At 40.4% G+C, this 24,419-nt stretch overlaps 1 protein-coding gene across 2 annotated transcripts in view; it reads left to right on the top strand.

The window, feature by feature from the left end:
* PCSK2 (proprotein convertase subtilisin/kexin type 2) overlaps positions 1–24,419 on the top strand; it is a 97,736-nt gene that overhangs the window by 12,388 nt on the left and 60,929 nt on the right. The window contains exon 2 of one of the 2 annotated variants that reach the window (XM_066316501.1): positions 6,434–6,538. In XM_066316501.1, the coding sequence (XP_066172598.1) occupies positions 6,434–6,538 (105 nt within the window). Of the gene's footprint in view, positions 1–6,433; positions 6,539–22,324; positions 22,783–24,419 lie in introns of those variants that run through there. The other variant, XM_066316502.1, reaches the window with a different exon arrangement.

The following is a 24,419-nucleotide window of genomic DNA, read 5'->3' as shown; positions in this document are numbered from 1 at the left end:
TAGAGTAACACACATGATAATGTGTGTTATTCTAAATATATGTTATTTAGAGTAACACACATGTTATTTAGAATAACACACATATGGCCTTTTTATCATGTGTGTTGCAATATTTCCATTGACTTTTGTGTCTCTCTACTTAGTCCCTTCTTACTACCATCACCTGCTGCTGATTCTTTTAAGGTTGGATATTTAAATGAAATAGAGCTGAAAACACATGAAAACATCTAAGTCAAGCATTTATGATTTAATTCGTAAGAGAATGTTTCACTTTGTGTTGATGAATCGATTTCACAAGGGTGAGCTGATGATGTTTTAATATGAAATGTACCTTTTGGGAGTGTTGAAGCTCTGGCTATAACACCTCCACCTGCCAGATTTGCCAAGAGGAGCAGATTAGACTTTGGTGGAGGCAGCTGGTTAAGACACAGGTGCAATAAGAACTGAGCCAGGAAGATTGAATCATAACACTCAGACCCGGGCCTGACTGTGCCAGCCTTTGGGGCTGTTTGGAGCTTGTGCAGAACCCTGGCTCCACTTGAGATCCTTATTTTGAGCCTTCAAAGTAATTATAGCACACAAATGAGAAAGTGTCACATCCTTGCCTGGGGCTGTGGGGACACAGCAGAATGGATTTCATGTTGGGTGATCCCTGGTGCAGCTTTAGTCCTCTGTGCTGTTTCACATTTGTCCACCAATGTTTGAATTAATCCTTTTGTGTTCCTGCCTTGTTCTGTGTCATTTTGGTGCCTGAAGCTGCCTATGTTTCTAGCTGGCTCTTCTCTTACATGGCCCTTGTCCCTAAAGTGAGTGAGTGCTTTTGACTTCAGACTTGGCTCCCATCGATGTATTTAAAGGTAAAATGATTTCTAATGCTAATTGGGGTGAGGGAAAATTAGAGAAAGACAGTTTAAAAATTCATATTGAATTTTTATAAGCATCCTCAGTGCATTTGATGAAACTGGCGTGAAAAGGTCTCTAATTTCTGCTTGAGGTACTTTGTTGGGCTTCACTTACAATGGTAACTGAAGGTGTGAGGCCTGTGGGGCTTGTGAATGCTCCAAATACGTTTGTTTTTTACTGAGTTTAGGTCATATTTTCTGTTGGTGTAATTACTGAGCAGTAATGGGATGAAAGAACTCACCTGTGCTGATTTATGGTTCCTTTCAAAGTCAGGAGTGATGCTTGGGCAGTGCTTGGACTCTATGGGGGGAGATGTATTGTGTTACACTTCCTTTAAAAAAGAAAAAAAATATAAAAATATTATTTGGAGGATTGGTATTTTTTTTTTCCTTTAGCACCAGTGTTTGTTTGAACTCTCATATCTATGGCCACATATTCATACTAAGGCAGGCAGGGAGCTCTGAGGAAGCTTTTGTCAGCGTGACTGAACGAGGGCTTTCTGTGAATCCCATTCACTGACAGATCCATTATGCTGATTTTAGTGACCAAAGAAGGTGGTAACTTGCTATAAATTGCCCTTGGCTTGTATTTGTAAATTATTTTGCTCGAAAGAAAGTTGTTGCAGACTGTTGTCCCCATTTGTAGCTTGGGAGAGGAGCCTTAACAAAAGATTAAATTAAACTGGTTTTAGAATATTACAGCGTTGGGGACAAATCATTGGAAATGATGCACAGAAGCCAGCAGTGTGCTGTAGGGATTCTGCATGATGTGAAACAGTATGAAGGGCAATTTGGGAAGACTGGGCAGAGATAGTTCCCATTAAAACAATAAGGCAAAATCCAGGCTGTTCTTAAGCTTTTTTGTGGGCACCATAATATATATGTAGATAGAACTCTAGTCACTCTTTACTGCAGTGAGCAGTAAAACGCAATGTTAAAGATAAGGAGCCAGTAAAATTTCATATTAAAGATAAGCCTCGGAACCAATGTTCATCTTTATTTTTGTATCATATACTACCTCTTAAAACCAGTGACAGGCTGTGAATGCTGGACCTCTCCCTGAGAGCCAGATAAGTATTAATGCCACTGGCAGCTTTATTTGACTTGGGTATTTTCTTAAGAATTTATTACTTCTTCATAATACCTGTGCTAGATGGGCTTTTCTGGTCATGAGATGCTGATGCTTGTTTTCAGTGTCATCTCTGCCCAAGGTGGTCTCAGTTGCTGCAGTTTTAGAATGAGGAACAGTATCTGATTTTAGTCTTTGTGTGGCTTTTCTTTAAATTTCTGCACTGCTTTGATTTCCTCTGCTTTGTGACAGGCAAAACTGTAACTGGTGTCACTGTGCATATTGTTTAAGGCAAGACCAGGAGAGAAGGGCAGTTTGATAATTTCTGTCAAGTAGACAAGATGGGATGGGAGCCATCAGCACTGAGGGAACAGTGTGTTTTTCCCCATCCTAGATCAGGAGTCTCTGAGGAACAGGCTGCTTTACACCTGATTTTTCCTTCTCAGAGCAGCTGAGGGCTCAGCAGCAGAATGCCTTTTTCTTCATTTCAATTCCAGGGAATGGCCTCTCAGGAGCAATGCCTGGCCTGGCAGGGGAGAATTGGTGTTTACAGCTCTTCTTCCCAGCAATGGCATCTGGGGCAGCACAGAGTCACTCCCTTTTCCTGCTGGGAAAGACTGTGAGGAGGAGAGTGCAGAAAGGTTGAAATCTCGTGATAGCCATGAATTTAACTTATTTTTATTTCAGTAATGATCGAACTTCAACTTCTGTGGTTCAGCAGTAGCCTGAAAAGAGCTAAGGTACCTCAGATATATGGGTGCTGAAACTGTGGAGAGTATGAAACCTTTACTGCTTCTTTCTATACCAAATGGTACCTCCTAGCCATTTTCATAGAAGCATGGGCTATGTTAAGGTTGGGAAAGACCCTAAGATCTTCGAGTCTATTCTGCTTTTAGTTAAGCCTCTTCCATTGCTAAAGTTTTTCTTTCCTGCATTTAGTTGATGGCTGAATTTTTAAAAATTATTTTCTTGTCCACATCCTTCAGGAAGGGGGTTAAACACATTTCATCTTTGCTTCAGAAAGTCTTATTAATAACCACAAGGAGGCTGCAAACATGGAGAAAAGAAGGAGACAAGTGGATATAAAATGTTTTGCTCTACTTGCTGTTTTGTATTTGTGATTCTGGTCTTGCTTGTATGTATTTTTCACCAGCACTGTTATAAAAATACTACAAGTAATGAAGTGCTTGTAATTCCTGAGATTCTGAAAAATCGTTCTTTGTAATGGACAATATTTATACATCAAGGCAATAAGCAGGCCCATTTCTAATTCTAAATAATCCTCCTCACTTAAATGTTAAAGTGCTTTCCGGTAATTAGTTATCTTACTTAATTGCTAATTTTTTTTTTGAGGGCAGGAAGCTTTGCTTTTGTCTAACAAAAAGCACCTGAGCCAGCAGGCTGAGTGCATTATTGCCCCATGGTACATGCTGAGCCTGCTGTTGCCAGAATAGGAATTTTATTCCTTAGCAATTCCAGTTTTACAGCTACAACATTGCAGAGCAGATAATGCTGATGACACTTTGGAGTCTTTATGTACAAGAGACCTGTTTTCATTTCGCTTCGTTATTTGCACTGTTCGTTTCATGGGTTGCTCTTTTTGCTGGAGCTCCAAATCAAAAGAGACTTCCTGGAGCAGCTGATAGTGGGAATGTAAATCCTGCCCTGAGCTGTGCTCTCCATTTGGTTGAGGTCAAGAAGTTGCTGGCCTGATAGCAGGAGTCCCTCAGAATTGGAAGTTTCGGTCATTTCACAGATCTTAGTGCAAAATCCCCATCAAAGCTTGACATTTTAGGCCCTTTCCCTGGTGTCTGATTTCTCCCACGTGTATGTTCATTGATTTCAAGGATTTACTGCAGAGTTTGGGTTCTTCCTGAAAATTGCTTGGTTTCTGCTATTAGTCATTCCCAATCCACAGTGCTGGATCACATTATCTTTCAGGTGTTGCCTTGCTGAGCTGCCTTCTTGAGTGTCCCCCTCGAGGTTTAATAGATCTGGTGTGAAAAATCACATGAACTGTAAAATATCCGAGTTCCTCAAAGACAACTGTGGAAAGAGTGGAGTAATCTTAGTTAATCTTATTCATGACTTTGTCCATAAATCTGGTCGTTGTTGGACTGATTGTGATTGCTTATGGTCAAACTTGAATACACCAGCTTTAAAAGGTTACTGCATTCTATGTTGCTTCATTCTAAGAGGTACTAGAAATGAACTTTATATGGAAAATAAACAGCAAATATCTGTTATATATTTCCAGATATCCTCAAAGTTGCTTAGACTAATCCTTAATGGAAGAACATCAAGATCAGTTTTTGACTGGACTTGATTTTAATGGTTGATACTGAAAGAAAAGGAAGAAAAGTAGCCTGATTTCTTGGAGAGAATTAGATGGCTAATTTGGCCACAGACAGCAAAAGATGGTAATGGATAGCGCACCAGGATGGATTTCAAGCTGTAACTAATCTGCCTATTTAGATTTTTTTTTCCGCCTGCATGTATTTGAGGCATAGTGTAATGTGTGGGAAAGGGCTTTTCCTGGAGAGCCAGATCTATTCCCAAACTCTGGATTATGTAAATACCTGATCACTCATTTGGTAAAGATGTCAGGTACGAGTTTAAATGTAAATCTGCTTTTTAAAACAATTACCTAAATCCAGACAGAATTTGAACTTTCAAAGCTCAGGCTCTGACAATATATATAAAGGGCAGGAGGCATTTGTGGCTTCTGCTGTGAGCTTTCATAGCCTACTTTTTCTCCTTCTGCTTCAGCTGTTGTATTTTTCACAGGTGTATGGAGCTGAAGCTAAATATTCTGATTATTTACCCAGAAAAGCTCTCCAGTCAGCCATGCAGATCACCTCCAGGGAACCATAATGTTTTGATGAAATCTCCTTGACCTTTTATAAACACTTTAAAAGAGGTCTTTTTATCAGAACAGAATGCTTTGATTTTTTTTAAAGTCACTTCACGTTTATGCATCATACAGAATGGAACTTTAACATGAAAATTAAATGCTTTCACTTCAGTGATAGTAAATGTTTCAATTAACATAAAAAAGTACTTTGAGTAAAAAGAACACAAACCTGTATACCCTATTCGGAATGATCAGATTTTAAACTTTCAGAATTCACTATCTTCTATTATCACACTTCTTCCCATGTATAATAAAATATGTTTGTGGAAGTGTACGAGATACAGTGATAGACTGACTGAAACAGGAGATAATTTCTTAGAAGGTGGTTTATATTTGTGCATTGTATATACCTGTATACAAGAACAGAATCTGTTTTATTGGTAGAATGATGCTGCTGCCTGCATTCAGCCCAGGTTTTCTCAACATTTTTTCTGTCTAGACATCAGCCTTGGTATTTCAGTAAAGAACTCTGAACTCCTGCTAAGATGTTTATGTTATCATGAAGTATAGAAAATAAAAAGGAGAGGAACAGGCTGTTATAGCTCTTCTAGACTATCTTTTTTAAAAGAAGATATTTTACATGCAGGGTAGTCAAACTTTTGAAGCTGAAATATTCACAGCATTAGTGTATAACATCCAAACCATTTTTTTTCAGCTTTAACAAGGACAAGCTTAGCCTTAAAAATGTGCAGTTACTTGCTTAGATTTAAATGTTCAACTTGAATGTCCTTATTGAGTTCAAATGGGGAAAGAACTGATCATTTGAGATTCAAGTAGAGCTTCCTAATCAAGTGCTGGAAGTGGGATGCTGTTCTCCTAACACTGTCTTTTAGCCTTCTAAAAGCTAAATGTCTACTAGCCTTCCAGTTGCTCTCTGCCAGTCCTGAGGAGAGAAATGCATTTAATAATGGCAAGCCCTCCAGAGGTGCTTGTTTGTTCCTTAAATGTCACGGACATTAAAGGTGCAGAATGCTGTTCCCACCTTAACACTGAGCTGTTTTCTTAAAATGCTTTGTATGTTCCATTTTGGGGTGCTCAGAAGAAATTCCAAGTATCATATTTTTCTGAAAGTGGAAATCTCTTTGCTTTCTGCCTACGGTGTCAGTTTGGGTGTATTACAAACAGCTCAGCAAAGCATTTATGTAAGGCTCTCTTGGTGAGGGATGCTCTATGGAGTTTCAAATCTTTTGCAGTTCTCTTTGTTCTTTTATTCTGGCCTTTTCAGGAAGCAGTGAATGCTTCCCCTTGTGATTTGGGGTGCCTGTCAGAAATATTAGCACTGTTGACCTTAAAAGTGGAAAGAGTACCAAGTGTGTACAAGTGAAGTTATGCACTGTAAACCTGTAGCAAACAACTTTAATGCTGCTGGATTTTCAAAAATAACTTAGGAGTGGCATTATCAAAAGTGATTTGGACTCTTTGATACAACTCTTCACAAGTCTTGTAATAGATTGCTGTATCACTTCACAGGTAAAAGTTTTCTTGTCATCCTTATTAACAGCCAGTAGCTCCATGATTTTTATTTTTTTTTCCCTCTCTCTTCCTCAGCTCCCTTTTTTAGAATCTGGATACTTTTTTTATCACAATGGTCTTGCTAAAGGCAGGAGAAGACGCAGCCTTCAACACAAGCTTCGTCTGGAAAAGGACTCCAGGGTAAGTGTTCCATCATTATGTGCAGCTGTCACGTTTTCTTTGTGACACAGACCATTTTTAATGAGACCAAGGTGATGGTCAAATCTGTGGCTGTGATTATTGTTTTTTTCTCCCATGCTTGTTTCAAACTTGGTGGTTTCTGTATGCACACACTTCCCAAATAGCCTCATCTTTTATTTTGATTTCACTGTTAGAAGTAATTCTCTGAGATGTATCTGTCCTCTCTCCAGTAACACTCAGTGATGCTGTAGTCTCCAGGACATCTCTGTGCACTCGCTAATGTGGGGAGAAGCCATCTGGGGTACATGTCCTCATTGTCCCCTCCATGAATCCTGCTACCCATGGGTTATTCAGCCCTGAGTACTGTCTTGGTTTGGAAGGACAGGTGTCTGCCAGGGAGAGCTGGAGCTTCCCTTGGAATGGAGAATGTAAACCCCCTCCCTCTGAATTATTATGAATTTGAAATTAAGAGGCTTTTAGGTAAAGATATGGGAATAGCAATAACAGTTCTTTGCTAGGAATATTAAAAATAAAAAAATGTACTAGTACAAAAACAAATGAACAAAAAAAAGAGAAAACACTGACAGAGTCAGAATATGTAACCTGACACCCTCTTGGTCAGGGTGTTGGGAGCAGTCCAGATAAGTCCTCCTGGGGTGACAGATGGAGCAGAGATGATCCTGTAGAAGGGTCCAGTGGTGGTGAGATGGGTCTGGTCTCCCTCTGGGAATCCAGTGCAAACAGGCTGTGCTGCTGTTCTGAATGTCAGGATTTATCCAGGTAGGAATGCTGGGCTCCTCCCCCTGGGTGGGGCATCTCCCAATGGGATGATGGAATTGTATCAGCCCTGCAGTGAGCCTGGATGGCCCATGAACAGCAGATATCCCCTGCAGGGAGGATGGGTCCTGGAAGAGATAAAGAAACCCTGCACCACCTAGTCTGAACAGCTTCCCATTAACAGAAGACTCCCTCCCCACCCCACGAGGGATGGGTCATAGAAGAGAAAAAACCACTTCCCCAACTGGTTTCGACAGATAGTAATGGAATACTTGCCTTTGGTTACATCTTCCACTGTAACCCAAGACAAATACCTTGTGGTATGAATGGCAGCACTTTCTCAGCAATCACCATAGATTCCCTTCTTCTCAGGGAATAGTATAAATGCCAGTTACTAGGGGAGTGTAGGCTGTCAAACTTGAGTAGTTCTTTTAGAGGCTCTTGATTGCAGTCTACAAATGGTATGCTTAATTTTCAGAAGCATAAACCTCTTAGACAGGAGGAAAAGGCCCGTTTTGTGGAAGGCTATGAGCTGGCACTGACAATTTTTTTCCTTATTTGCAGAGTTTTTGCACCAGTTTAATACTGGGCTGAAGTTGGACCAGGTAGCACAAAAAGTGCCCAAACAAATTAGGTTGGCCTGAGGAATGATATCATGACAGCAAATAGATTATTTTTAATCCTTCAGTAAGATTTCAATTCACTGCACTGTGAAGAAGGAGTATTTTATTCCAGACAGAATGTGATTGCCAGATTTGTGTTATTGGAACACCCATGACAATGCAACACTTGAATAGGAAGCAGAGGAAAACTGATTGAATAAGATCGTAGTTGTTGTTGTGACACCAGAGCAAGCAAGGTCTGATGAATTCCCAGCTTAATTTTCCTGCTTCTGCAGGAATTTCAAGTGATTCCAGGCCCAAGAATCCAACTAGGGTGCCCATGGCTGATCACTTCTGTGGTTGAGAACCCTGTGAGGGAACCACACAGACTCCAGGTGCTGCCTGCCCCATTACTGTGTCCTGAGATAGCTGGTTGCTCAAGGGTGCCTCTTCCAGGTCCCCTTCTCTAAAGAGAAACCAGATACAGGTGAGGGGTTACAAGGCAGATACATGTCCAACCTGCCTTGAACAGAAATTCTCAGACTTCTCTTGTTTTGTTTACTAAGCAGAGATCAGAGAGTAAATCACTGAGGAAAATCTACAATAAGTGGATACTAAAGCAAATGTCCTGAGATATGTTTCCTGTCTCTGAACCACCCAATTTTGTAAAGCCATTTATGAGAAAATGCATGAGAAAATTCAAGAGAAAAAAGCACAGAAGTAAGTCAGAACATTGAAAAGTAGTGGCTGGGTACAGTCACTCTGCAGTCTCATTCCATATGCTCTTTGGAAATAAATATTTCTGTAAGTCTCTGAAAATTTTACAAACACCTGTGATATTTGTATGAAACCACCAATTCTCACTGCAGCCTAGTAGCAAGTGTCTGAGCATTCACTCCTGTACTAATTCCAGACTGGTTCTTGCCTTGATAGCACTAGACTGAGTGTCTGCACTGCTATTAAGAGCAGCTTAAGTGAATCTACCTTCTCATTCAGAGATGTTCCCTTTTGTAGTCATCTGATATTTGCAGTTTCTGTACTCCCAGTTAGCTTCTGTCACATGCAGTGAAATCTCATTTTTCCTGATAATCTCTACCTCATCCTGGTACTGCATACCAATGGCTCCCTCCTTTGATTTCAGGGAATAAAGCTGTGTTTAAATAATTGAGATTGTCTCCCATGTGAGGAAAAGGATGACCCTGGGTGAATTCTGACTTTGTGGTTTGTGCTGGAAAATGGAAGGGGGATGAAGCAATGTTTCATTTCCACACGTAACATGACATTTTCTCATCTAGCCTATCCTGTTGAATAGTCCTTGAGCTCTTATGATACCATATAGGTCAGTTGCTTTATGTAATACAGTTTGAAAGCAATTAAAATCATTAGCCTTATCTCCTTTTTTCTTTTCTGTGTGAAGTTTCTTTTCCATGTGAAGCTGTAAAAAATTCCTGTCAAATTTGTGCATAAATGGAAACACGAGTTGTGTTGACAGTACTTAATTTCAAACTCTAAAAGTAATTTCTAAATTTAATGTCAGCTTTCTAGACCATTTACGATCAATTTTACTTAGCAACAAATGTGAGCACTGTCATGGTTAATATGTTAATATGTGTGAAGCCAAGAATGAAATGTTCCTGTTTTCAGGCTAGCCAGGAAGAAAACTTCCACCACAGGGCTACAAAAATCTCTCAGGGACCGTAATGGTAAATGCTGTTGCAAAAAGTTGCTTGGTCCTACCCAAATGTGAGAAGGTGGGCTGCACTTATTTTGTGTGCTTTTTACTTTTAAGGAGGTTACAATGCCTAGCAAATTTTCATTATTAGTTGAAAAACAGCACAGATGTTCACTTAATTAATTAGTGTTTTTTAATCAAGTGAGTCCTTTGAGGATCCATGTCAGTTTTTCAGGAGTCTTAAGACAGATGACACAGCACTATGCAAACAGGTTACTGCATCATTTCCATGATTTGCATGTCTTTTAAAATGTTCAAAAATGATTTTTTGTGTGAAATCTACTGTATGGTTGAACCAAAATAATTTGGAGCTATGCTAAAAACATTTCAGCAGTAATGTGATAAACCTCACTGCAGTCAAGGGGGTGGGAATGGAATGTTATTAAATTCCTAGAAATCCAGCAATTAAATTCCTAGAAATTTAAACTAATCATTGAAGAGCCATCTCAAATACAATGGTTTTAACATTATTTAATAGATTCATATTGCTGGAGCCTGAGGCAGCCCTGGCAGTGGGTGAAGGTACATGTAGTGTTGTCACACAGTGTGTTGCCCTACTGAACTGTTCAAGGAAAATGTGTAGGTGCATGAGGCACTGGGGGTTTTGCTGTCAGTGTTGTCCTGTCAGGGATCCTTACTGTCCAGGTGGCAAATTCCATACTCAACTGCTTCAAATGGAGACTGTTTTGTTATTTAAATTACATTATCTGAGGTACAGAGACCCTTCCAGGAGTGGTTCTCTTTGAGTCTTTTGCATCACTCGCAAATTTCTGTTATTTCCAGGTGCACTTCTATTTTGTTATTTTAGCTTATATACCTTTGGTGCCAAATGAATTGCTGGGAGGGCAAGGATTCCTTTTACCATTTTCACATCTTTAAGGTGGAATTCTTAATAAGCTGAGATGTAGCAGCAACATCTTCAGCATTCTGTGAAATTGCATTTTCGTGTGCCTTTGTCCGTTAATTGCTTCAGTAGAAATATCTCAGACCAAAAGGTCAGCCATTAGGCTTTTTTGGGCCTGGCATGCTTAATTTAAGGGGCTGCTGTACTTTAGCCTGGAGCTGCAGACAAGAAAGTAGCCCTTGCCATGACCCATGGACACAGACAGCTGGGAGGAGGTGACAGCAAGGATAAGGGTGGAATAAAGCTGTGTGGAGCCAGAGGAGTATGGGACCAAGCATCAGTGCAAATGTGGAGAGAGAATAAGTGGGACAGGCTGGAAGGAAATCACAGAGTCAGCGAGAAGGCTGAGTGATCTAGGTGTGGAGGAGTCCATGAGCTTAATTAGTTAGTTATTTAGTTAGTTAGAGTTAGTGGAGGAACATGTGTTGGCTGGAGGGACTGGAAACCACCTATCCACATTGGTATGTAGCTTCCTAAGTGCAGGTCACAGCACAGTCTCAGACCTTTAAAGGTCATTTTTCATAATGAGAGCCAGTGGTATGTGATTGCCCTGGAAAAGTGAATCAGAAATATGGAGATACTTCATGTTACCTTGGTTTTTTTTAGTACAGTAAGGGAAGGATGAGCAATGGACTCCTCTCCTGCGCCACCGCAGCTAAAAGAAAACAAAACCATGGGATTTGCTTCTGTAGTGGGCTGATGCTGGCTGGATGCCAGGTGCCTGCCAATTCACTCTGTCATTCCCCTACCCAGCAGGACAGGGGAGAGAAAATACAATGGAGGATTCATGGACTGAGATAAGGACTGGGAGAGATCCCTCATCCAATAACATCATGGGCAAAACAGTCTATAATTAGAGATACGAATTGAATTTCTTACACTAACAAAATCAGAGCAGGATAATGAACCCTTCAAAACACCTTCTCATTACCCCTCTCCTTTCCAGCTCTACCTCCTACTCCAGCAGTGCAAGGAGACAGGGTTGTGGTCAGTTCATCACCTGTGGTTCCTTCCATTGCTCAGAGAGAGGAGTTGTTCCCCTGCACCAGTGTGAGGTCCTTCCCACAGGAGACAGGTCTCCATGAGCTTCTCCAATGTGAGTCCCTCCCAGGAGCAGCAGCTCCCTGCCAAGTGCTGCAGTGTGAGCTCATCCCATGGGCAGCAGTCCTCCCAGAGCTGCTGCAGCGTGGGTCACTCTCCCGTGGGGTGCAGTCCTTCCAGGACAGGCTGCTCCAATGTGGGCTCCTCTCTCCAGGGGCTCCCACGGGGTCACAGACCCCTCTCAGGCACCCACAGCTCCTCCCCAGGCTGCAGGTGGATCCCTGAATCCCCCTGGATCTCCAGGGGCTGCAGGGCACACTGCCTCACCGTGGTCTGCACCACGGGCTGCAGAGGAATCCCAGCTCTGGAGCCTGGAGCACCTCCTGCCCTGCCTTCTCCACTGCCCTTGGTGTCTGCAGAGCTGTTCCTCCCACATATCCTCACCCCGCTCTTCTCTGGCCATGACAACTGCACAGTAGCTTTTTTATTCTTTTGTCTTAAATGAGTTATCACAGAGGCACTACCAGCATTTCTAATTGTCCCAGCCTTGCCAGTGGCAATTCTGTCTTTGGAGCCACCAGGGATTGGCTCTGCCAGACATGGTGGAAGCTTCTGGCAGCTTCTCACAGAAGCCACCCCTGCAGCCCTACTGCTACCAAAACCAGGGCATTCAAACCCAATACAGCTTCATTGTTATTTTCAAAGCTGGCTTCCCTTCTGGACTCCTGTATTCTAAATACAGCTGTGGCCTTATTATATAAACGTTTAGAAAAGTGGCCCCATAAATAATAGGAAAGAAAAAATGCATGGTCATTTTGTTACCTTTCAGAGCAATGCTTCTGTGTTTTTTGCTGTTGATGGGTAGTTTCTGTTAGTAAATAGTCTTCTGCTGAGGAAGAAGGGTTGAAACATGGTTTGTTCTCTCGAAGATTATTTTGGTTTTTTTCAAGTTTTAGATAAAACCATTTTCCTCCCACACAGTCTCTCTTGTCAGACAGCTGCCAAGATTAATCCTGCTCAGGGAAGAAGCTATAATATACAGAGAAGAGCTGAGTCCCATTACTGAAATCTCTATGCTAGTGGATCTGTGTTGCTATTGGGATAATAAATATGTATGTGTGGAGGGAGGAAAGGTTAAATGAAAATCTTCCACTGAGAGTGAGTTTGGCACTTAGATGATGACTTCTTTGGAAAGAAACGTCACAGTGATGGCAGTTGTTACATTTCAGAAAGGGATTAGAGAAGGAGACTTAGCTGTGCTCATCCAGGAGTCTGAGGAGAGTGGATGCAGAGCTTCTTTCCAGGAGTAGTTAGCCAAGTGCCCATGGTTAACAGTACTCCCTAGCTGCTTGTCTCATGGGACAAGGAGAAGGAGGTGGCTGTAAATGCAGAGGATCTAAGATTTTAACTGAATAAATCAAAATCTTTCATCTCCTTCCTCACCTGAGATCCTTTATGTGTCCCCCTTAATGTGACTGGCTTATTTATTGGACCTTGCAAACTGTGAAGGCAGAAAGTGCCCTCCACCCTCCCCAGACAGGGCTTGTCCAGTGCTGCCAGAGCTTATTATTTCCTCCATGCTTCATCTTTAACAGGGAAAAAGAGAGATGGATGGCAGCTTGGGAAGAAGAAGCACAGCAGCCCTTAGCAATGGCTGTGCAATATAAGTCAATCTTCAGGGCCTTTTCCAGCAGCAAATGACAGGTTTGAGCTGGGCTAAAGGTGTGGAGCCTTTTGTCTTAGTCTCTTAGGTGTCAGCACAGCTCTTCCCCTTTGCAAAAATTAAAATCTTCCTGATAAGGACAGGAAAACCCCGTTTTCCTCAGTTCTCCCTAGTTCTCCTGCCAGTGTGGAGCACAGTGATCTGGGGATGCTACGACCCACTGGAGCTTTCCTTTGTTCAGACCTTTGTATTTGCTGTGGAGGTGTAACTTGTTTCTCCAGCCTTCTCTTACTGGAGGCAAATAATATTCTGTCCCTGGAGCAAAGCAATAAGAGCAATTAACTTTTTTTTTTTTTTTTTTTTTTTTTTTTTTTTTTTTAATGGCAATTTCTGGCATCTTTCCTCCTGCCCCATGCCCCACATCTTGATTTCTCAGATTCCTGACCAGTGCCAGTGACTTTGATTCCCTGGGAAGTTTCTGGTAAAAGCTTGGAAGGTATCCCAAGATGCTTGCTCCATCTGAGAAGAAAGCTGATTTGCACCTGAAAGCAAAGGGGCAGCAGGAGAAGAAAGGGTCACCCCTTGACCAGTTCCCTGTTGTAATCCTACTGTTGGCACTGTGGGCAGAGGGGAGAAAAGGCCACTGGTTTGGCTCAGTTCACCACAGCACTGATCCCAGATTGATACAAAATTTTCAACCTCTGTGGAGCTAAACCTTTTATAAATGAATGTAATGGCCAAGACTTGCCATCCTCTCTCAAGTCTTAGATGGAGGCTTCAGGTTCATCACCCAGTTCTCTGCTGTGCAGGGGGTGTATGTGTTACAACAGAGAGATGGGAGAATGGCAGGACAAAAAGCTCTTCATGTTTTTGCCTCTTTCATGTAAATATGTTTCAGAGGTTGACTGACTTCCTAGTAAAATCTGTTTAGCATTTTGCTGTAATATCTGTTGTCATGGGGCTGGCATTCTGGTAGGATTATGTTCAGTAGAAGTTTAGAGCTGCCATAATTTTATGAGACTACAGGGCAGCATTACACCTGCATCAGTGTTATCTTTTTGATATGAAATGGGACATTAGGTAGTAAAAGCTCTGCTTAAGTATCTGTAATAAATATTGAACAGCCAAGGAAAACTCGTGAGGGAAAATGTCTTCTTTCCAATGCTGAAAAAACCCCCCAACCACCCTCAAACCTACACACTATTCATTGAAGCTGCACTACAAACAAGTGCTGAAGAAATTTTTGTCTCAGTCATCCTGATGAAATGAAGCATGTTGTGCAGAAAGGAGGCAGTGAGTTCCACGTTTGGATCCCTGAGTTATTATTTCTGGTGGAAGTTGTCATATGCTTTATCCAGTGTGTTTGAGGAAGGGTTTCCAAGAGTCTGTACCAGTTCACAGAGGGAGGCCTCTTCTGGTCCTATTACCTTCTTCAGGTTGAAACCGTCTTGAACTGTATTTAATTTGCTTTCCCTACCCAGCTCAGGGCTATTTTTGAAGATTTTGTGTTTCTAGTTCATAATGAAGCCAGCTGGCTAGCATTGTAAGAAAAAAAAGACAATTTTCATGAGGGAATTTTGGTCATTTCTATGTCATCTGGTAATTGATCTTGTGTGTGTGTTATTGCTGAGAAAATTTAACGCTTAAATGGGCATTTTTCTTTTATGATACCCTTTGCAGATGTTGGTGGGTGTTATTGAAATATAGAAGTTTATGAGTGTTATTATGTGAGAACAACAAGAAGAAAGAAGTAGCAGATATTACAGCACAGTATTAAAAAAAAAAAAAAAAAGGTCAGACACAAAACCAGTTTCAGGGAGGATAGAATTCAACCTGCACTTCAGACATGGGAAGATAAAGGCAGATACAGGCAGCAGGGCAGAGATAAGTAATTGCAGGATATATGCTGCATATGTTGTATGAACTGTGTCATTCCAAACAAGAAATCAGGGCTGCAAAGAGGAGATTTAAGTGTCTGGTAAGTGAGGAAAAAGATTTTCCCACTACTCTGGCCTTCTTATAGAAGTCAGGGGTACTCCTGTGCCTCTGAATGTGGGGGATAAGCTAGTCTTTAGGTCATGAACTTGTTTCTGTGATAATATCAAAAGAAATGTATCAGAAATTCAGTGAGGTATCGAGTTTGGCTTGTGACTGTACTATATATATAGCATGGTTGTTGCCACTGCGGGCAGTGATTGCTGAATTCCCTGTGAAACTGAAAACTGAATCTGAGGGAATCCTTTTTTTGTTGTCCCTGGCCTTTGTAGACTCTGCTCGTGCCCAGTGAGGATTGATGGCTGGATTTACCTGCTCATGGAAAGCCCTGTCCAGCCACGTTTTGTGTCTTTGACCAGTGGGGGCTCCAGCTGGAAAGCACCTAGCTGCTCTTTAATTCAGATGTCACAATTATTACATGATCAGTTTTTGTCATCGGGAGAAGGACTCTCTGATAATAAAAAATAATGAGGCCTAGAGTTATTCAGATACCTCAGCTGTCACTTAGATTGACATGGAAGTCCTCTTCACTGCAGTGTGAGGGTGTTGAGCATATGCTGAAGAATCTCTGTTTCTAAGTTTAAATTCCTTGGATTTAGTGTGGCAGCACTGGCTCGTTTTTGGACTGCATATGTGTATTACATTTGTGATGTGCAATACAATTCTAAAGTAAAATATCACAACACCGTTGAGTATGGAATATTAAATATTTCAAACAGTTTGCTACTGGAAAGAATTATATCCAGCACAATGTAAAAGCTAATCTTAACTGATGTATTATTTCTATTTGTAACTAGAAAGATGGAGAAAAAAACCCCAATTGATCAGTCAACATTAAAAAATGTTGGAAATCTTTTATATCTATTTTGTATGAAAAAGCACCGTTAGCTGCACACAATAAAATAACAGGCTATCAAAATGACATCAAACTCAAACACAGAGTGTCTTTTATGAAAATACTGAGTGTAACTGAGATTACAAGGTAAGCTAGAAGTGTTGCTATTAGAAAAAAAAAAAAAGTAAATGAATGTACTGCAGGCTAATAGACTGATAGGCAAAGGCAACACTGTGCAGATTAATGTAGAATTTTCCAAAAATAAAAGCAATTATGTACTGTAGTCCTGGTGCCACCAGGATCTGGGGAGTCTGCATGGCTGGTGGTTTTAAGACAAGATTAGACAGTAGCCATGGCTGAGTTGGATGTGGCTAAATTCTCTCTGTAGCTCTGGGATGGTTCAGGTGACCCCTTGGAGCTGCTTCGTGTCACGTATTGCATAATTTTTGTACTGCTGAACATGATATTTGGGGTGAGGCACTAGAATGAGAATTTATCTCTCAGAACCGCTTGTAACCATGAAGAAGTTCAGTACTTTTACAAAAAGCCTGTTGTGATAGCTGGCCACATTCAGCCTGTGTTCTGCTGCCTGTAAATTGCTGGATTTGCATTGGTTAAGTTTCTGCTTTATTGCTGATGTCTTTTCTCCTGGCTGCAGTGTCACTCCTCTGTCTCCCTCTGCCTTTTCCTGTTTCCCTCTTGCTTCCTGCCTGATGTAGAGAGTCTCTGTTTTGTAGAGCAGGCCTTGCTTTTGTTATTTGTCTGTGCAATTTCCAGCCTTGGATCTTCAGAGAGGTCTGTTAAATGTTACGATACAAGCAGTGGCAGTGGTGAGGATAAATGGTTTAGGGCTTTTTTCAGCAGGATGTAGAGGAAAATGGACAGAGTGAGCCAGTGGCTTTGCATTAGCATGGAACCCACTGTGATGCGGAATTTTGCTTTGGTTCAGGACAAGTTGGGTTTGGTCTTGAAAAAGGAATGCAATGCTTTGAAATGCTGAGCTAACAGTCACTTGGGCCAGCAAGTATCACTGGCAGAATTTGGACAAAAATGCTGAATATCGTAGGCTGTGAGTATCTCAGCATTCACTGGATCCAGGAATCCATAGGCATACTGTTGATGCTTGATGAGTGCAAAATATATGGGGGTTCAAAAATGACCAAGTCACCAACATTAGAGCTGTGACAGAATTCAGACTGCCATGTGCTACTCTGTCTTCAAGACTGGCTTCACTTCTAGTTCAGGAAGTGTGTGTACTCAGCTGTACTTCCTTTCCTCCTCTACAAGTAAATTGTATTTTAAGACATCGTCCTCAGGAGCAATGCAACAAACATTTTGGGCTCTGTTTTCTATTGGGCAAATCTCTAAGTCTAATAGAAAATACAGAAGCTGGAAAATTGCCTTTCAAAAGACTTTAAATAAATTGTTCAGCATACAACTTGGGAAGATGATAGAATTAGTAAGATACTGTATCTGATAGTATATGGTATCCAGTCTGTGAGATGGTAGGTCTACAATGAAGCAAAATAGATTTGTAAGTTTATTCTTTCTTAATGTCAGAAAATCAGCTGTTAAGATGGTTGATGGGGTTTCTGGTGTGTACAGTTAAATGACCAGAACCATTTAATGTGAATTACATTGGCAGTAAATAACAGGCACTGCAACTGAGGCTGTACAGTTAAATCAATGACAACACAAGACTGAAATATTTTTTAGTGTAGTCCTTTGGGGTACTTAAGCATGGTGTACCAGGGCTTGTGTCACAGGGCTGTGTCTTTAAAAACCACACCCCCTTTCTCTTGAGAGACTTAGGTTAAAAGAATAGCTTTAATAGCTTTAATATGCTGCTATATCACACAATAAATGTATTATGTAGTGCAGCCACTCTTGCCATTTAATGTGCTTTTACTGTTTGTATGCATTATGTGCTCCATGAATACAAAAACGGGTTTCACAAAGGTCACTGAAAGTTGATTGCAGTATTTGGAGATACAATGGAAATAAATGAAAGGTTTAGATCTAAATTATTTCCAAGTAGTTTGCTGCAGTAGTTATTTGATGCTGCATTGGAATATGGCTTTTTCAGCCTTTAACAGCTGAAAATAGCCAGTAGTAATTAAAATGCTAATACATATGTCATGAGTTGGTGAAGTTGAATAAATGTTTCTTGGCCTTGGGAACTTCCATACTAAGGGAGAGAACAAAACACCACAGAAAGACTAAGAAACGTTAAACATCACTATGGTACATATTTTCCCATATTATTTGTACAGTATCAATTCCATGCTATTATATGTGGCCTCTGTTAAATACTACAATTCTGCTTCTAAGGAGTGATATCTGAATGACCACATTTCTGTGAAAATACAGCTTTGTGTTTTACATTGCAAGCTGTCCCCTCTCTGAGTGCTGAAAAGAAATGCACTCTTGTTACGGGTACAGATTTAATATGTCTTTAGTGTAGATTGTCTGTCTTCATGCTTTTTACCTTACTTGGTTTTGAGCATTATACTGTCATGCAGAGGAATACATGGTAAGGGATCCATGAGCTTTGCAGACATGGAGCCTTCACAGAAGACCCAGAATTGCCAGATCTAATTATTGTCATTATGCTCCTGGTCTCACAGCAGTGTCACTGAGCTGATTGCTGCCAGGCTCTAGGTTATGTAACACTGCAGTGTTGTGGTCAGCCTTAATACCTGGTTCTTTCTTCCTTGCCAGCTCTTCACACTCCTACTCCTTCTCTTTGGAGGGGGTACAGATACATTGGATATGTCTGCATCAAGAACCTGAAAAATAAAATAAGCCACGGGGGTGAGGACATGCCCTGTGTTTTGTCTTGGAGTCTGAGGGTTTGATCTCATTTGTTCCCATCTAACTTGGCTTTGTCATCCAGCAAATATGATAAACTCGGTGCTGAGCCCATTGTCTGTGCTTGGCTGTTGCTATCCCTGGCATTTAGCCAGCCTTGCCCTGCAGAGTTTCTGGATTGCTTTTTGTTCTCCCTGTGGTTCCACCAAAGTCAAGGCTATTATGTCTGGAGGCATTTTCTCCCAGCAAAACAAGGAGTTTGAGGAGCTGTTTGCCACAGCTACTTCATGCTTTGGAAAAACCACAGTGTAGTCAGTGACTGCGCAGTGTCTTAAAATTGTGAGGTATCTTCTAAAAACCTTGTAAGTACCATTTTAGCTGCTCGTTTTTTCCAGCTCAAAGCAAGTTAAACGTGTGTTGTAAATCCTTCACTTATATCCTGGACCTGCTCCCTTGGGCCAACAAGTATCACTGGCAGAATTTGGACAAAAATGCTGAATATCTTAGGCCAGGATATGCTAATGTAATTGTGCAATTTATATAATTGTGATGCTCTCCTGGGGAAACGTTTAGTGGAATATGTTTTAATTCTTTTGGAACATGAACTTTTTTTGGAACAGTTTCCTTAATTGCTATTGCATTGTCTATTTTCTGAAAAAAGGAAGGGAAATATCCACATTAAACTTATTTCCCTGGGTCCAGCTCTAACCATGTACATATCTCATAATTCTCAAGAGTCCTTCTCCAAGTTATGCAGGGCATGTTATAAGGAAAACTTATGAAAATTTTTTCATTGGACAGTCGAGTAACTATAATTACTGTTTTCCCAAAGAAAAAATATCTTTAATACTTCAGCTCATATTGTTGATAGTGAGTCACAAGGAAGTAGAATCTCAATTTTCATATTTGAAATACTTCATCAGGAAAAAAAACATTTTTAACACCAAATTATTTTATTTAGGAAAAAAAAAAAAGTAGTTTCATTTTATTTCAGAGTTTCTGGTTGGAACCTTCTAGATTTTGTTTCACGATTATTTTGACTGTTTTCTTCAGTTTTGTTTTTCTTTCCAAATGAACATACTAATCCTAGACTTCTGTCAGTGTGATTCCACTTTCTAAAATATGAAAAGTCTGTTTCATGCATGTTTCAAAGAAAAATAGCCAGTGGAAGACAACCTCTAAATGAAGCATCTGATGATCAGCCAGGACTCCTCCAGCCAGCCTTCTCCCGGGGAACTCACTGCTGGTCTCCTTAATTGGTTCTAGATGGCAAACAACAAAATAACAGGCAGCAGTGCCACTGTGAGGGACTAGAGCTTCCCGCAAACAAATCCAGGGGAGCTCAGCTCACTCTGCCTTTTCTAAAAAGCATCAGATTTCATTCAGTCAGAGCAGACCTAACATCATCTTGAACCCGTTCTGAGATGATGCAAGCTGAGTGATGCAGTGCCCCAAAGGAGAATGCACTTTACTCATAGTCTGTAATTCACTGCAAACTGAAAATGCCCACCACTTGACTTGAGAAGATGAGATGCAACTAGTATTTTTTGTTTAGATCCTGAAAGTTATAGCTGGTGAAAAACCTGTAAAAGGGGATATAAATTATTGGGATTGGGTGGTTATGCCTAAGGATGAAACGTTTGTATGGAGTGAGCAACTGGCCATAGGGAGAAATTGTTTTTGTTTTTGTTTTTGTTTTGTTTTGTTTTATTTCAGAGATGCCATATGCTATCTCAGTGGAATTTAGATTTTAATGATGAAGTGTTTTAGCTTTCATGTGCCAGCAAGGTTTGGAAGAAAGTTTAAATGTATGAAAGAAATGCAAGTTCCAGATTGAGATGGAAAGATATGAAAAAGAGCATTGCTTTTAAGAGTCTGAATCGATCTAATGTCTATTGATGTCCTGCCATTCACTGTGAAATACTGAACATTTTTGCATAGAGAGAGGATGTATATCTTTAAGGACAGCTGTTTACATGAAAATGTTGTTTGTCAGAAAAATCAACTCAGCATGGTTTTCTTATTAGCACTGCACTTGAGTAGTGTGTGCAAGGTGAATTACCTACTTGACTTGCAAACAGTGAATAATTCAGTGTGAGCCAGAAAGTCAAATGCATCTTCCCAAATACTTTGTCTGCCTACAAAAGTGAGGACTGCTTTGGTGATTTAATACTTGCAGCTCTTCCACTGAAATGATCTGTCCATCTGAAATAATTTGTGATCTTTTATAGCATTTAATGAAAGAATATTTAAGTGCAGGTTTCAAAGCACGTTTCAAATATGGATTATGTGTATTTCACAAATACTGCAAATAAACATGGGAGGAAGAGGACCTTAATTTTTCCAAAAGGTCATATAGCAAAGCAGAGCAAAAATAGGACTAGATCTACTGTCTGGAGGAAAAAAAAAGAAAAAGAGAAGTTGGATTACAGCCATTTGTAATCTTTACAACACCTGGGCAATAAGAAAACTGAGATGAGAACAGCGGGAGAAAAAGGAAACCCAAGAGATTAGAGCAGATCCTCTGAAGCCCAAAAGGCTTAGACAAAGGACAGTAACCTTAAACTGTAATTAGTTCTCTAGTATTTCCACAGGCATGATCTGGAGGTGCAGGAGAAATTACTGTGCTAGAGGCTGTCTAAGCATAAAATAACAACACAATTCCATGGAGTCATTTGTCCCTAGGTATATTCCAGTATTAGTGGTCTTGCCTCTGTTCCTGTCTTTGCTTCCCCATGGCTCATCCCAGCTTTTCCCAAGTGTTTCCTTGTCTTGGGTAAAAGCAGCAGCAGATGGAGAAAACCTCTCTAGTGTTAATAGAGATTTGAGGGAGCAGATTTCATGCTCAAGCGACTTTAACCTAAATAGCATTTTTTAATTTATTATTTTCATTCTTTGTTGTCCAGTGAACAACTCGCTTTTTGCATAAGCTATACACAAGTTATTTGACTGAACGTGTTTTAGTTCATGTATCTAAAATACACAGGTACAATATTTCCCAGAAGATAAAATCCAACAACCCCTTGCCTTTGTATTTCCAGGTGAAAAGCGGCAGAAATTTGGGGAACTGTGTGTCTTTTTGCTACCTTACCCCTTCACTAGACTAAAACTACTGGCCCCAAACTTGTGATGATTGGCTGGGGAAGGGATGGTTTGTCAGACAGATTGATTTCTTAGCAATTAGAGTTACATGGGTGTTGCAGGGTTTTTAATAAAATATTTGTTTATGGAAATTGGAGGTCTCCTGAATCTCAGCAGGTGGGAAGCTGTTATTTAGCTCCTTGCAGTCCTCCTGCCCTAACTGCCAGGAGCATCATTGGGACCAGGAATCATCTTAGGTCTGATCCCACACTGCAGCACTGCCTCCAGGCCCAGGTTCTGTTGTCTGTGAGTGCATTACACTCCGATGGAGATGGAAAATGAAATGATAAATAGTTTTTGTCCTCTTTGTGAAGTGATTTGAAACCTTTTTTAATATGTTTTGCTTGATTAAAGCAGCAGCTGCTTGCCCAGCCTGACTAGAGGAGCTAATGATTTTGATGAAAGACATGATGAATAATTTGCTTGAGATTTATGTGGGTTTTTTTTTTTTTGCCAGGTCCTGAGTTAGACTGAGAGGAAATATATGAGGGGGGAATAGGAGAGAACTTTTTTTCAGTTCTGCCTTTATTTTTTTTTCTTGTGAAAGTTAACAACAGATAAGGTGGGTTTTTTTTCTTTTCAGCCCTATTTTATGTAAGGACCTCGGATAAGATTTCCGAGCAATAAAGTAGCTTTCAAGGACTATGTTTTAATAAGATCTCAAGAAAAAAACCCAAACAAAATAACCATCTTCTTCCTTCATTCTTGGCCAAGCCATGACCTCAGTTACACACTCATGCAAGGTATGAGCTTATGCTTTCAGCCTCTCTAAATGTTGCCTGCTTTGGGAATTAATATAAAGGGAAGAAAAATTGCTCTGGACAGTTTTCATCACCTGTCAGGACCTGTGAAGTTTGAGTTCAGCTGGAGGGAGGCTTTGAGCAGTGTTTTTCCTTAGAGGGATGGTGCTAAAAACACAAGACAGACATTTCTCTGGTCTGCAGCAGTGAAAATCTGATGTAATCTCACTGAAACGGATGGGGTTTATTTACCCTTGGACTAAAGCTGGATCTTTGCACTTCTGGAGAACTGAATCTTTGTCAAGAAGGCAATATCAAATGTACACTGTTGTTCCACTGTAGAGGTTCACCTGATTATTTTTTGCTGTGGTGTTCCTGAGTTTAAGTATTCCTGCCTCCTGCATCCTGACTGCTTGTTCCTCTGACACCGTTCTTACTTTGCAGTGGTGTTGGGATAGGGAATATGATTGCATTAAAAAAAAGTTCTTTCTAAGCTAGAACATTACACAGATCTTATTTGCAATTCAGTCTGTGGTGAAAAAGGGTGAGATGAAACAAGAGAGACCAGCAATAATAACTGGGTTGACCTTCTTTGAAAGGAAAGTGTGGAATGATGAGGAGCCCTACTCAGAAGAGATGAAGGAAATTTTCAGTCCTTTTCATGGACCCCAGAGATTTTTTCTGTTTCTTTTGTTCAGGTTTCCCTGTTTTGCAGAACACTACTATTGCCCTCAGTATCATAAAATGGTATTTTGAGCCAAGACTTTGGCAGTTTCATCCTTTATATAATTCTGCTGTACCTTTGGCACCGCTTTGCTGTTTGTAATTTTTCTTTGGTGATGGTCATTTGTATGTACAGCTCACCTTGCCCTTCAAGAAAAAAGGATGTCATCTCTGATGTCATTGCATTAGTGACGTCTTGCCATGTCTATGATTCTGTCATTTAGCATTGGATGTTTTATGCTTCTTCAGGCCCAAGACATGTGGGATATATCCTGGTGCCAGTCTAGGCATCTCTTCTAATTGCCACGAAGTGAATCCTTCTGCTGTAGTAGTTTATTTTCCCAAATATCCCTTTTGTTGCTCTGGGAAGATAAGTTCTTGAGTGCTTGACATAACACAAATTAATTCTGGCTTTTTGGAAATATGAAGAGCCCCTAAATGGGTGTGCAGCAGGCACTGTTAGTATTAATCAGAGATTCATCACTTCTCATATGAAAGAAACACATTTACATGAGGGAAGCTTTTCTGTTAAATTTTTATTCTGTGGAAACCATAACACGAGTTTGGTCTCAAAGTCTGGACAGAGTAATTTCCATAGAATTTGCATACACATTTTCCATTGCCTGCAGTGGGAATCCTGAGCACATTATTTTCTTCCATGATCTGCTAAACATTTCTCTCATTGGAAATAAACTAGGAATAGAAAGAAGGATACAATTAATCCAGCAGTTTACAGGAGTAGTAGAAATCTTCAGTGATAGACTAAACCCTAAATATGCTTTTGCTTTTCTCACTCCATTGAGGTATGGGCTCCTTTCAATGAGCATGAATAGAGAAGTCCCTATTAATATTAATGCAAGTTATGTATGTGCACCGGGAGCAAAATATACCCCAAAGTCTAATTATTTTATGCTAAT

Source organism: Sylvia atricapilla, chromosome 3, assembly GCF_009819655.1.
Source record: "Sylvia atricapilla isolate bSylAtr1 chromosome 3, bSylAtr1.pri, whole genome shotgun sequence".
NCBI lineage: Eukaryota > Metazoa > Chordata > Aves > Passeriformes > Sylviidae > Sylvia > Sylvia atricapilla.
The sequence above is the reverse complement of the archived record's forward strand: the minus strand, read 5'-3'. Positions and strand labels throughout refer to the sequence as shown.